At 42.0% G+C, this 14,301-nt stretch overlaps 1 protein-coding gene across 1 annotated transcript; it reads right to left on the bottom strand.

Annotated features, from left to right (window-relative positions):
• Positions 1 to 71: 71 nt before the first annotated feature.
• slc37a4a (solute carrier family 37 member 4a) lies at positions 72 to 4,983 on the bottom strand. Its single transcript, XM_071360526.1, has 8 exons — positions 4,424 to 4,983; positions 3,969 to 4,201; positions 3,523 to 3,769; positions 3,102 to 3,260; positions 2,636 to 2,721; positions 2,434 to 2,547; positions 2,193 to 2,331; positions 72 to 515 (listed from the first exon to the last, which is right to left on the bottom strand). Exons 1-8 carry the CDS (start codon positions 4,569 to 4,571, stop codon positions 349 to 351), a joined length of 1,293 nt encoding a protein of 430 aa, XP_071216627.1. The 5' UTR covers positions 4,572 to 4,983; the 3' UTR covers positions 72 to 348.
• Between the last annotated feature and the right edge of the window lie 9,318 nt (positions 4,984 to 14,301).

Raw genomic sequence — 14,301 nt, 5'->3', positions numbered from 1 at the left:
GTGCCAATTTAAAAAGTGAGCAGTACATTTGACCATAAAGTGTCTTGGTTTCAAATTATCACATTGACACATTTTCAATACTTGAATCTGGAATCTGTTTAATGCCATGAGCATTGAAAATAGTTAACACAACATGGTTGATGTATTTGCATCTGAATACATCTTCAGTGAAAATAAATATTCCCCCGCTCAACTCCATGTCTCACTATCTCTTAAAAGAAGAATATACAGGACCATGTCTCCCGTCAATTCAATTGAGCCTTTTTCAAATCAAAAACACTTAATAAATAAGAATGTACATTCTTATCCTAAATTTCCCACATTGACAGCAGAGAGTTGGTGTAGTGATCACTCAGTCTTCTTGGGGATGTGACCCATCTTGGTTCTGATGTTCCGCAGCAGGAAAAAGCAGATGGTAGTGATGAGACAACTGATCTCTGCTACCCAGAAGGCCATTTCCCAGCTGTGGTGCTTGGCGATGGTGCTGAACGGCAGTCCAGAGCAGAAGCCACCAACTGAATGATACAGGAATGTCAATTAGGCTGGTTCTCATAAATAGGATATACAGATTTAGTTGTTGAACTACACTACCTGTCAAAAGTTTTAGAACACCTAATTCAAGGGTTTTACTTTATTCTTACTATTTTCTACATTGTAGAATAATAGTGGACATTAAAACTATGAAATAACACACATGGAATCATGCAGTAACCAAAGAAGTGTTCAACAAATCAAAATATATTTTTTGCCTTGATGACAGCTTTGCACACTCTTGGCATTCTCTCAACCAGCTTCACCTGGAATACTTTTCCAACAGGAGTTCCCACATATCCTGAGCACTTGTTGGCTGCTTTTCCTTCAGTCTGCGGTCCGTCTCATCACAAACCATCTCAATTTGGTTGAGGTCGGGGGATTGTGGAGGCCAGGTCATCTGATGCAGCACTCCATCGCTCTCCTTCTTGGTAAAATAGGCCTTACACAGCCTGGAGGTGTGTTGGGTCATTGTCCTGTTGAAAAACAAATGATAGTCCCACTAAGTGCAAACCAGATGGGATGGTGTTTCGCTGCATAATGCTGTCGTAGCCATGCTGGTTAAGTGTACATTGAATTCTAAATAAATCACTGACCATATCACCAGGAAAGCACCCCCACACCATCCACCTCCTCCTCCATGCTTCACGGTGGGAACCACACATCCGTTCACCTACTCTGTGTCAAACAAAGACACGGTGGTTGGAACCAAAACTCTCCAATTTGGACTCCAGACCAAAGGACAGATTTCCACCGGTCTAATGTCCATTACTCGTGTTTCTTGGCCCAAGCAAGACTCTTCTTCTTATTGGTGTCCTTTAGTGGTTTCTTTGCAGCAATTTGACCATGAAGGCCTGATTCACACAGTCTCCTCTGAACAGTTGATGTTGAGATGTGTCTGTTACTTTAACTCTGTGAAGCATTTATTTGGGCTGAAATTTCTGAGGCTTGTAACTCAAACTTATCTCCTGCAGCAGAGGTAACTGGGTCTTCCTATCCTGTGGCGGTCCTCATGAGAGCCAGTTTCATCATAGCACTTGATGGTTTTGGCGACTGCACTTGAAGAAACTTTCAAAGTTCTTGAAATTTTCTGGATTGACTGAGGTTCATGTCTTAAAGTAATTATGGACTGTTGTTTCTCTTCGCTTACTTGAGCTGTTGCCAAAATATGAACTTGGTATTTTATTAAATAGTGCTATCTTCTGTATACCCCCTACCTTGTCACAACACAACTGATTGGCTCAAAGGCATTAAGGAAAGAAATTCCACAAATTAACTTTTAACAAGGCACACCTGTTAATTGAAATGCATTCCAGGTAACTAACTCATGAAGCTGGTTGAGAGAATGCCAAGTGTGTGCAAAGCTGTCATCAAGGCAAAGGTTGGCTATTTGAAGAATCTCAAATATAATATATATTTTGATTTGTTTAACACTTTTTTGGTTACTATATGATTCCATATGATGTCTTCACTATTATTGTACAATGTAGAAAATAGTAAAAATAAAGAAAAACCCTTGAATGACTAGGTGTTCTAAAACTTTTGACCAGTAGTGTACCTGTCTGGTACTGCTAGTAAAGCCAAGACACCAGAATACAATACAAAAAATGTGAGAAAAGCATTCATTAGAATTTGAGACAATTTGGTTGAGATAAACTTACTGTTGGCCATTAGGGCAACAATAGCATGTGACGTTCCACAATAGTTTGAAGGAGCACTCTCATTGGCTATCACGCCAAACAAGGCTATTGGTCCGTAAGATGAGAAGCCAAAAGTAGCCCCCAAGAAGAGGATCCACATCTGAATTTATAACATAAAAAAACAAAACATGAACTAACAAACAGTCTAATAGTGTATTGGCTCTGAAAGGAGTTTTGATGGAACATGATGTGTTCACTATACCTTTGGGCTGTCTGGCGTGACAGTGATCCGGAATAGATACATGGAACCAAACATCCCAGCCATCATTGAGATCAAGAGAAAATGACGGGGGTTTCCATGGCTTTTCATGCCTTGCTGTACAAAAAGAAATACAGTACCTTACAAACACTGCAGTGATCTGTATAGAGCTCTGAATTAGTGTATGATGCCACTGTAAACCCACTTGTGCCACAGCCTTGTCAGAGAAGTATCCTGCAGCTAAACTGCCCAACAGGCCTCCCACCTCCAGGGCACTCATGTAGGAACTGCCTGTGAAAAAGAGCTGCGTTCAGTCAAACTTAACAAGAGGCAGTTATTATTGAGTTATCAACCGCAGTCTATTGCATACTGGTAAAACAGGCAGGCTAGCGTTTTTAGTCATGAATCTGCAGTGGTCACTAGCTGGCAAAGTCATAAAATCTGATTTTAAACCCAACCTTAACCACACTGCTAACCCTAATCCCTAACCCTAACCTTAAATGAATACCAAAAAGCACATATTTGTTTTAATACATTTTTACATTATAGCCAATTTTTACTTTGCAGCTGGCCTATCTAAGAGCAAATCACTGTTATGCCTCATGACAATACACGTCAACCTGCGTAAAACAGAGGGAAAACGCAGGTCTTAATGTATCAGACTTCCATACCCATGAGTGTTGACTGGCCCTTGTCCTGGATGAGGAAGAGCTGGCCCCAGTCAGTGCAGGCTGTCTTCACCCCAAACACCACCAGGTAGCCCACAGACAGCAACCACAGGTAGGGGGACAGGATGAACTCTTTGAAGGTGGTCTCATCACTGGATGAGCCTGGTAAGGGAGAGAGGTTTCAGTCACACTAGCACATCACTTAGAGTGTGCATGATCTTGAACTTGTTCACGCTAGCATGTGAGGGGCACACTGGGTGCAGAGTCCATTAACACAGAGTTTTACTGACCTTACAATCAATTGCACATGCAGACAATACACAAAAAGGCATGCGTTCAAAATAAAACCTGTGCACGTCACAGTCGCACATATTTTGCAATGTTTCAACCACAGGACAAGATGAGGTTAGCTCCCAGCTCTGACCTGCTTTGCCCTTCTTGGCCCCCCCAGTGTCTATGTTGGGCAAGCCCACGTCCTTGGGTTCGTTCCTGATCAACAGCAGGCAGACGAAGGAGACCACACAACAGGAGAGGCCTGAGATGGACAGGGTCGTCCTCCAGCTGTAGCTCTGGGCCATCAACGTTGCAATAATGGGGCCTAAACTCCCAGCCAGGTTCATACTGCAGGACAGAATCGCCCACCACGTCCCAAACTGAGAGGGCTCGAACCACTGAGGAGCAGAAGGGAATGACATTTCATAATATCAGACTAGTGATGTGCTTCATGGCTTGACACGACTAGTGTTGAATGGATAGGGATATACAAAATGGTACACTGACTGACCAGTATTTTAACAGTGCAGGCAATTGATTTAGACGTGTCTGACAACTTCATATCCCGTGGACTACAGTGTTACTTCCTGGTCCTACCTTGCGCAGCACCCTGCCACATGGGGGCCACCCCAGGCCCTGACCCAGGCCGTTGAGGAACCAGAGGCCAGAGAAAATGGCCACTGTGGAGGACCAGGAGAAGACCACATTGATGGCACCCACCATGAACAGGCCAATGGAGAAGAGCCAGCGGGCGCTGATCTGATCCGACAACACACCGCTGATGAACTTGCTTATAGCATAGGCCAGAGACTGGCTACTAGTGATCATGCCTGAGGGGTAGTGCACACAATACAGAGGCAGAACAATGTTTAATTGATTTTGGTACTAATATAAACATATACAAAGCATTAACTGATGTATCCCCATATGATCGTTCAATTAAACCAATCAGTCAGACCACTATCAGCAGTATCTAAACTTTAGTTGTTAATTGTTGTTAGGGACATGCAAGACAGAAACAGAGGAAAAGACAATAGTGAGGCTTCTCTTACCCAGGTCATCTTTGTCCAGCTTGATCTCTTGCATGAGAGAGGGCATCACAAAGGAAAATGTCTTCCTGTTGAAGTAGTACAGCGTATAGCCCACAAACATGGCCAGGAAAATGGTGGTGCGGTAATATCCATAACCTGCGGTTGCCATGATTTTTGCAGTGCCGAAAAAAAGTGCTAAATAAAAGAGGATTATAAAATAAAACTACAGAGGAGGGGAGACGCTCCTCTTGTTCGAATGTAAAGTACTTCTGCCACCAGTGACTGAACTTTGGTGTCAGGATCCACGGTGCAGTGCAGAGCTGGTTAGAAGAGGGAGAGAGCTGTAATCAATAGTTGGGGTTAATGGTCAACTTCTCTACTCTAAGACTGATTTCCCCTCCCTTATCCGAGTTCTACAAGGGCCAAAGGGAAGAGGCAATAATGGAATTGACCTACTCCGATGCTGTTATCTTCTGTAATGCTGCTTGTATTGTCCAACAGTCTGTAAAGAAAATGATAGACACTCCTGATTCCTCTTATATACCTTTCACCCCCCTCTTGCTGATCCTGACTGTTCCTCCCTGCCAGTGTGCCTGGATGTTATTAGTTAATGATTCATTGGAGAGTTCAATGCTGACTGCAAGCCCAGAGGGTGGATCCTCCTCAGCCCAGGGGGTGTGTGAAGAGAGATGACCATCAGCACAAAACACAACCCCATTATCACGGTGGGTTGATTTGTGTGAAAATGCATCATAATCTAGGTTTCCATTCAATTGGCAACATATTTTCTAATGCGAATAACACAAAGGAAATATGCGCATTTTCCCAACAGTGATTTTTCCAAACGGACTTGTTGCAGATACAAATCTGTGCGCGATGACGTTGTGCACACAACATACACTTTTTCGCAACATTTGTTATGTACCTAATAAAAATCTAAAGTTCAATGTGTTTCCATCACATTTTCGATAGCAAAATGTGCCTACTCTGGTCTTGGCACGTGAACTCTAGCCAACAGCTCGCAGATAGATACAGTGCGGGTAAACTAGTCTACATTATGAGATTATTATAGAGAGAATATTTGTATTTGTCGAACCGTAGTCAAGCATCGATGATCTGCGGGAATAGGCTACTGAGAATGTGGCCGTAATTCCAATCACTGAATTAAATATGTGTTTAATAATGATAATTCGTTTTTTTTAAACCTGTAGCCTAATCTGACTGACTGTTACCGTCAATCTAATGATTTGTAGCAATTGATCGTCAGTTGCGATAGAGCTTTGATAACTTCTAATTTAATTAATTTAACATGGCCATTAATAATTGCATAATAACAAGGTCACAACAATTCACCCAAAAGTTATAGGCTATTTATTCAATTTGTCTGCCAGCTCCAGGTAGGCTAAACAAGGGGAACAAATTGATTTGCATGACTCCAGCGATATAGTTATTTCAACATATTTATTTTATCAAATGGTAGACTACAATGGCATAATGGAACCCTCGCATGCTTCTGTTATGGGGAAAAGTCCTCAATGAAACTGACATTAAATGTGGAGAATGATACATTTGCATCTGTTGACCATCAAGTAGCCTATTAATTAAAAACATTTAATAAAGTTGCCAATATTATGTTTCAATTTTGTAGTTCAGTAATTTTTTGAGTTGTCCCGCTTTACCAAACATAGCTACAGTTGAAGTCGGAAGTTTACATACACTTAGGTTGGAGTCATTAAAACTCATTTTTCAACCACTCCACAAATTTCTTGTTAACAAGCTATAGTTTTGGCAAGGACATCTACTTTGTGCATAACACAAGTAATTTTCCCAACAATTGTTTACAGATTATTTCACTTATATTTCACTGTATCACAATTCCAGTGGGTCAGGAGTTTATATACACTAAATTGGCTGTGCCTTTAAACAGCTTGGAAAATCCCAGAAAATTATGTCATGGTTTTAGAAGCTTCTGATAGGCTAATTGACATCATTTGAGTCAATTGGAGGTATACATGTGGATGTATTTCAAGGCCTACCTTCAAACTCAGTGCCTCTGCTTGACATCATGGGAAAATCAAAAGAAATCAACCAAGACCTCAGAAAAAAAATTGTGGACCTCCACAAGTCTGGTTCATCCTTGGGAGCAATTAATAAACGCCTTAAGGTACCACGTTCATCTGTACAAACAATAGTATGCAAGTATAAACACCATGGGACCCCACAGCCATCATACCGCTCAGGAAGGAGACGCGTTCTGTCTCCTAGAGATGAACGTACTTTGGTGCAAAAAGTGCAAATCAATCCCAGAACAACAGCAAAGGACCTTGTGAAGATGCTTGAGGAAACAGGTAAAAACTGTATATATATCCACAGTAAAACGAGTCCTATATCGACATAACCTGAAAGGCCACTCAGCAAGGAAGAAGCCACTGCTCCAAAACCGCCATAAAAAAGCCAGACTATGGTTTGCAACTGCACATGGGGATGAAGATCATACTTTTTGGAGAAATGTCCTCTGGTCTGATGAAACAAAATATAACTGTTTGGCCATCATGACCATCTTTACGTTTGGAGGAAAAAGGGGGAGACTTGCAAGCCGAAGAACACCATCCCAACTGTGAAGCACGGGGGTGGCAGCATCATGTTGTGGGGGTGCTTTGCTGCAGGAGAGACTGGTGCACTTCACAAAATAGATGTCATCATCAGGATGGAAAATTATGGGGATATATTGAAGCAACATCAGTCATGAAGTTAAAGCTTGGTTGCAAATGAGTCTTCCAACTGGACAATGACCCAAGCATACTTCCAAAGTTGTGACAAAATGGCTTAAGGACAACAAAGTCAAGGTACTGGAGTGGCCATCAAAGTCCTGACCTCAATCCCATAGAAAATTTGTGGGCAGTACTGAAAAAGCGTGTGCGAGCAAGGAGGCCTACAAACCTGACTCAGTTACACCAGCTCTGTCAGGAGGAATGGGCCAAAATTCACCCAAATTATTGTGGGAAGCTTGTGGAAGGCTACCCAAAACGTTTGACCCAAGTTAAACAGTTTAAAGGCAATGCTATCAAATACTAATTGAGTGTATGTACATTTCTGACCCACTGGGAATATGATGAAAGAAATTAAATATTAAATAAATCCTTCTCTCTACTATTATTCTGACATTTCACATTCTTATAAAGTGGTGATCCTAACTGACCTAAAACAGGGAATTTTTACTAGGATTAAATGTCAGGAATTGTGAAAAACTGAGTTTAAATGTATTTGGCTAAGGTGTATGTAAAATTCCGACTTCAACTGTGGCTGAAGTAGGACAGCATGGAGAAGCTAAAGTGAGACAGTCGTATATGCTTTTCCAATGGAGGAATGAGATCCAGTTTACATTAGGGATCCTGTACTTAGTTACAGTGCATTCGGAAAGTATTCAGACCCCTTGACTTTTTCCACATTTTGTTACGTTACAGCCTTATTCTAAAATGTATTTAATACTTTCCCCCCTCATCAATCTACACAAAATACCACATAATGACAAAGTGAAATCAGGTTTTTAGAAATGTTAGCTAATTTAGAAAAAACAAACAAACACCTTATTTACATAAGTATTCAGACCCTTTGCGATGAGACTCAAAATTGAGCTCAGGTGCATCCTGTTTCCATTGATCATCCTTGAGATGTTTGTACAACTTAATTGGAGTCAATTTGTGGTAAATTCAATTGATTGGACATGATTTGGAAAGGCCCACACCTGTCTATATAAGGTCCCACTGTAGACAGTGCATGTCAGAGCAAAAACCAAGCCACGAGGTCAAAGGAATTGTTCGTAGAGCTCAGAGACAGGATTGTGTCGAGGCACAGATCTGGGGAAGGGTACCAAAAAAATTCTGCCGCATTGAAGGTCCCAAAAAATACAGTGGCCTCCATCATTCTTAAATGTAAGAAGTTTGGAACCACCAAGACTCTTCCTAGAGCTGGCCACCTGGCCAAAGAAGGGCCTTGGTTAGGGAGGTGACCAAGAACCCAATGGTCACTCTGACTGACCTCCAGAGCTCCTCTGTGGAGATGGGAGAACCTTCCAGAAGGACAACCATCTCTGCAACACTCCACCAATCAGGCCTTTATGGTAGAGTGGCCAGATGGAAGCCACTCCTCAGATTCAGGCAAATGACAGCACACTTGGAGTTTGCCAAAAGGCACCTAAAGGATTTAAGATTCTCTAGTCTGATGAAACCAAGATTGAACTATTTGGCCAGAATGCAAAGCGTCAAGTCTGGAGGAAATCTGGCACCATCTCTACGGTGAAGCATGGTGGTGGCAGCATCATGCTGTGGGGATGTTTTTTCAGCGGCAGGAATTGGGAGACTAGTCAGGATCAAGGGAAAGATGAACGGAGCAAAGTACAGAGAGATCCTTGATGAAAACCTGCTCCAGAGCGCTCAGGACCTGACTGGGGGGCGAAGGTTCACCTTCCAACAGGACAACGACCCTAAGTATACAGCCAAGAGAATGCAGGAGTGGCTTCGGGACAAGTCTCTGAATGTCCTTGAGTGGCCCAGCCAGAGCCCGGACATGAACCCGATCGAACATCTCTGGAGAGACCTGAAAATAGCTGTGCAGAAATGAGTTTAAGAGGATCTGCATAGATGAATGGGAGAAACTCCCCAGATACAGGTGTGCCAAGCTTGTAGCGTCATACCCAAGAAGACTGAAGGCTGTAATTGCTGCCAAATGTGCTTTAACAAAGTACTGAGTAAAGGGTCTGAATACTTATTCTAAAATTGATTAAATTGTTTTTTCCCCTTATCAATCTACACACAATAAAAAAATGAATAAAAAAATGAAATATCGCATTTATATAAGGCTGTAACGTAACAAAATGTGGAAAAAGTTAAGGGTTCTGAATACTTTCCGAATGCACTGTATATCTATGAGCAAAATCTTTTGATATCGGTGTGTGTGCATGCATTTTGCAAAATTCGGTATATATTTTTTTACTGTTCCTTCAGAAAGTATTCATACACCTTGACTTGTTCCACATTTTGTTGTGTTACAGACTGAATTCAAAATGGATTAAATCTTTTTTTTTCGTCACCAATCTACACACAATTCCCATAATGACAAAGTGAAAACATGTTTTTAGACTTTTTGGCAAATTTATTTAAAATCAAATACATAAATATTTAATTTACATAAGTATTCAAAATGAGTCACATGTTAGAATCACCTTTGGTAGCTATTACTGCTGTGAGTCTTTCTCAGTAAGTCTCTAAGAGCTTTGTACACCTAGATTGTACAATATTTGCCCATTTTTCTTTTGAAATTCTTCAAACTCTGTCAAGTTGGTTGTTTATCATCATTGCTAGACAGCCATTTTCAAGTCTTGCCATAGATTTTCAAGTCTATTTCAGTCAACTGTAACTAGGCCACTCAGGAACATTTATATAGTCTTGGTAAGCACCCCCAGTGTATATTTGGCATTGTGTTTTAGGTTATTGTCCTGCTGAAAGGTGAATTTGTCTCAGAGGTTTTCCTCTAGGATTTTGCCTGTGCTTAGCTCTGTTCCGTTTCGTTTATCCTAACAAACTCCCTTGTCCTTGCCGATGACAAGCATACCCATAACATGATGCAGCCACCATCATACTAGAAAATTTGAAGAGTGGTACTCAGTGATGTGTTGTGTTGGATTTGCCACAAACATAACACTTTTTATTCAGGACATAAAGTTTATATCTTTACTTTAGTGCCTTGTTGCAAACAGGATGCATGTTTGGAATATTTGTATTCTGTACAGGCACCCTTATTTTCACTTTGTCATTTAGGTTAGTATTGTGGAGTAACTACAATGTTGTTGATTCATCCTCAGTTTTCTCCTATCACAGGCATTCAGCTCTATAACTGTTTTAACTGAGTTAGGAAGGATGCCCAGTATTGACTGGGTGTACTGATACACCATAATTAATAACTTCACCATGCTCAAAGGGATATTCAATGTCTGTTTTTTTTTAACATTTATTTTTCACCCATCTACCAATAAGTGCCCTTCTTTGTGAAGCATTGGAAAACCTCCCTGGTCTTTGTGGTTGAATCTGTGTTTGAAATTCACTGCTCGACTGAAGGACCTTACAGATAATTGCATGTGTTGGGTACAGAGATGAGGTAGTCATTCAACAATTATGTTAAACACTATTATTGCACAGAGTGATTTTTAGCAACTTATTATGTGACTTGTTATGCACATTTTTACTCCTGACCTGAATTTATTTAGGCTTGACATAACAAAGGGGTTGAGTACTTGTTGAATCAAGATTTATAGTTCTTATAGCCTTTAGCTGTACCCTTATCCTACTCCTCCTCTGTTCCTCTGGTGATGTAGAGGTTAATCCAGGCCCTGCAGCACCTAGCTCCACTCCCAATCCCCAGGTGTTCTCATTTGTTGACTTCAGCAACCGTAAAAGCCTTGGTTTCATGCATGTTAACATTAGAAGCCTCCTCCCTAAGTTTGTTTTACTCACTGCTTTACCACACTCTGCCAACCTGGATGTCCTAGCCGTGCCTGAATCCTGGCTTAGGAAGGCCACCAAAAATCCTGAAATGTCCATCCCTAACTATAACATTTTAAAAGATAGAACTGCCAAAGGGGACGGAGTTGCAATCTACTGCAGAGACAGCCTGCAGAGTTCTGTCATACTATCCAGGTCTGTGCCCAAACAATTCGAGCTTCTACTTCTAAAAATCCACCTTTCCAGAAACAAGTCTCTCACCGTTGCCGCTTGTTACAGACTACCTTCTGCCCCCAGCTGTGCCCTGGACACCATATGTGAATTGATTGCCCCCCATCTATCTTCATCTAAGCTAGATGCCCTCAATCTCAAAAATTATCAATGAACAGACCAGGTACAACCCCAAATCGGTAAACACGGGCACCCTCATAGATATCATCCTGACCAACCTGCCCTCTAAATACACCTCTGCTGTCTTCAACCAGGATCTCAGCGATCACTGCTTCATTGCCTGTGTCCGTAATGAATCTGCAGTCAAACAACCACCCCTCATCACTGTCAAACGCTCCCTAAAACACTTCAGCGAGCAGGCCTTTCTAATCGACCTGGCCAAGGTATCCTGGAAGGATATTGACCTCATCCCGTCAGTAGAGGATGCCTGGTTATTCTTTAAAAGTGCTTTCCTCACCATCTTAAATAAGCATGCCACATAATAAATAAAAAAAACAGGAACAGATATAGCCCGTGGTTCACTACAGACCTGACTGCCCTTGACCAGCACAAAACATCCTGTGGCGTACTGCATTAGCATCGAATAGCCACCGCGATATGCAACTTTTCAGGGAAGTTAGGAACCAATATACACAGGCAGTTAGGAAAGCAAAGGCTAGCTTTTTCAAACAGAAATGTGCATCCTGTAGCACAAAATGCAAAAAGTTCTGGGACACTGTAAAGTCCATGGAGAATAAGAGCACCTCCTCCCAGCTGCCCACTGCACTGAGGCTAGGAAACATTGTCACCACTGATAAATCCACGATAATTGACAATTTCAATAAGCATTTTTCTATGGCTGGCCATGCTTTCCACCTGCCTACCCCTACCCCGGTCAACAGCCCTGCACCCCCCACAGCAACTTGCCCAAACCTCCCCCATTTCTCCTTCACCCAAATCCAGATAGCTGGTGTTCTGAAAGAGTTGAAAAATCTGGACCCTTAGAAATCAGCTGGGCTAGACAATCTGGACCCTCTCTTTCTAAAATTACCCGCCGCAATTGTTGCAACCCCTATTACTAGCCTGTTCAACCTCTCTTTCGTATCATCTGAGATCCACCAAAGATTGGGAAGCTGCCACGGTCATCCCCCTCTTCAAAGGGGGAGACACTCAAGACCCAAACTGCTACAGACCTATATCTATCCTACCCTGCCTTTCTAAGGTCTTCAAAAGCCAAGTTAACAAACAGATCACTGACCATTTCGAATCCCACCGTACCTTCTCCGCTATGCAATCTAGTTTCCGAGCTGGTCATGGGTGCACCTCAGCCACGCTCAAGGTCCTAAACGATATTATAACCGCCATTTTCTCTGCATATATCAATGATGTCGCTCTTGCTGCTGGTGATTCTCTGATCCACCTTTACGCAGACGACACCATTCTGTATACTTCTGGCCCCTCTTTGGACACTGTGTTAACTAACGTCCAGACGAGCTTCAATGCCATACAACTCTCCTTCTGTGGCCTCTAACTGCTCTTAAACACAAGTAAAACTAAATGCATGCTTTTCAACCGATCGCTGCCCGCACCTGCCCGCCCATCCAGCATCACTACTCTGGACGGTTCTGACTTAGAATATGTGGACAACTACAAATACCTAGGTGTCTGGTTAGACTGTAAACTCTCCTTCCAGACTCACATTAAGCATATCCAATCCAAAATTACATCTAGAATCGGCTTCCTATTTCGCAACAAAGCATCCTTCACTCATGCTGCCAAACATACCCTCGTAAAACTGACAATCCTGCCGATCCTTGACTTCGGCGATGTAATTTACAAAATAGCATCCAACACTCTACTCAGCAAATTGGATGCAGTGGTGGTGCCACCTGTTTGGTGCCACCCGTTTTGTCACCAAAAATGTTCTCGTTGGCTGACCCTCGCTTCATATTCGTCGCCAAACCCACTGGCTCCAGGTCATCTATAAGTCTTTGCTAGGTAAAGCCCCGCCTTATCTCAGCTCACTGGTCACCATAGCAGCACCCACCCGTAGCACGCGCTCCAGCAGGTGTATTTCACTGGTCACCACCAAAGCCTATTCCTCTTTGGCCGCCTTTCCATCCAGTTCTCTGCTGCCAATGACTGGAAGGAATTGCAAAAATCACTGAAGCCGGAGACCCATATCTCCCTCACTAACTTTAAGCATCAGCTGTCAGAACAGCTCACAGATCACTGCACCTAGTCCATCTGTAAATAGCCCTTCCCCATATTGTCATTTATTTATTTTTAAATCCCCCTTTGCACCCCAGTATCTCTACTTGCACATTCATCTTCTGCACATCCATCACTCCAGTGTTGAATTGATACATTGTAATTACTTCGCCACTACTGCCAATTTATTGCCTTACCTCCCTAATCTCCCTACCTCCCTCATTTGCACACACTGGATATAGATTTTTTTCTATTGCTTTATTGACTGCACGTTTGTTTATTCCATGTGTAACTCATTGTTGTTGTTTGTGTCGCACTGCTTTGCTTTATCTTGGCCAGGTCTCAGTTGTAAATGAGAACTTGTTCTCAACTGGCCTACCTGGTTAAATAAAGGTGAAATAAAAAGACATTTCAACTTTTCATTTTTAAATAGTTTGTAAAACAATTCAAAATGTTTTATCCCACTTTGACATCATGGGGTATTGTGTGTATGCCAGTGACACAAAATCTAAATGTAATCGATTTTAAATTCAGGCTGTAGCACAACAAAATGTGGAAAAAGTCAAAGGGTGTGAATACCTTTCTGCTCTTTACCTCTCTCGTTAGTCCACGTTTCTTGTTAACATAAACTACCTTCCACTGGGCGCACACTGGTTGAATCAACGTTGTTTGCACGTCATTGCAATGACATTACTTGAACAAACATAGGAATAGACGTTGAATTGACTGACGTCTGTGGCCAGTGGGCTATTTCTTTCAATCTCTGTACACCAAGCCTGATATTCAAGTCAATGACCACGCTACCACAAACATGAACTTTCTATCGAAAATGCCATGAACTATGATGTGTCATCATGACGGTGTGTTACATACAATAGAAGAAGACAATAGATGATTCATCTGGCTGTGTCAAGAGGGCGGGCACAGAGGACACGTGGACTCTTCCGTTTTAAGATCAGGGTTTCCATGGATACACAACAA

This window comes from Salvelinus alpinus, chromosome 22 (assembly GCF_045679555.1).
Source record: "Salvelinus alpinus chromosome 22, SLU_Salpinus.1, whole genome shotgun sequence".
Lineage (NCBI taxonomy): Eukaryota > Metazoa > Chordata > Actinopteri > Salmoniformes > Salmonidae > Salvelinus > Salvelinus alpinus.
The sequence above is the reverse complement of the archived record's forward strand: the minus strand, read 5'-3'. Positions and strand labels throughout refer to the sequence as shown.

Bases quoted from the DNA above. Each gene is read 5' to 3' on its own strand.
- slc37a4a (XM_071360526.1), bottom strand. From the start codon at position 4,571: ATGGCAACCGCAGGTTATGGATATTACCGCACCACCATTTTCCTGGCC. The intron at 2,332-2,433 runs GTATAGTGAACA...TTATAAATTCAG, and splicing joins TCACGCCAGACAGCCCAAAG to ATGTGGATCCTCTTCTTGGG. The intron at 516-2,192 runs GTAAGTTTATCT...TGTATCATTCAG, and splicing joins TGTTGCCCTAATGGCCAACA to TTGGTGGCTTCTGCTCTGGA.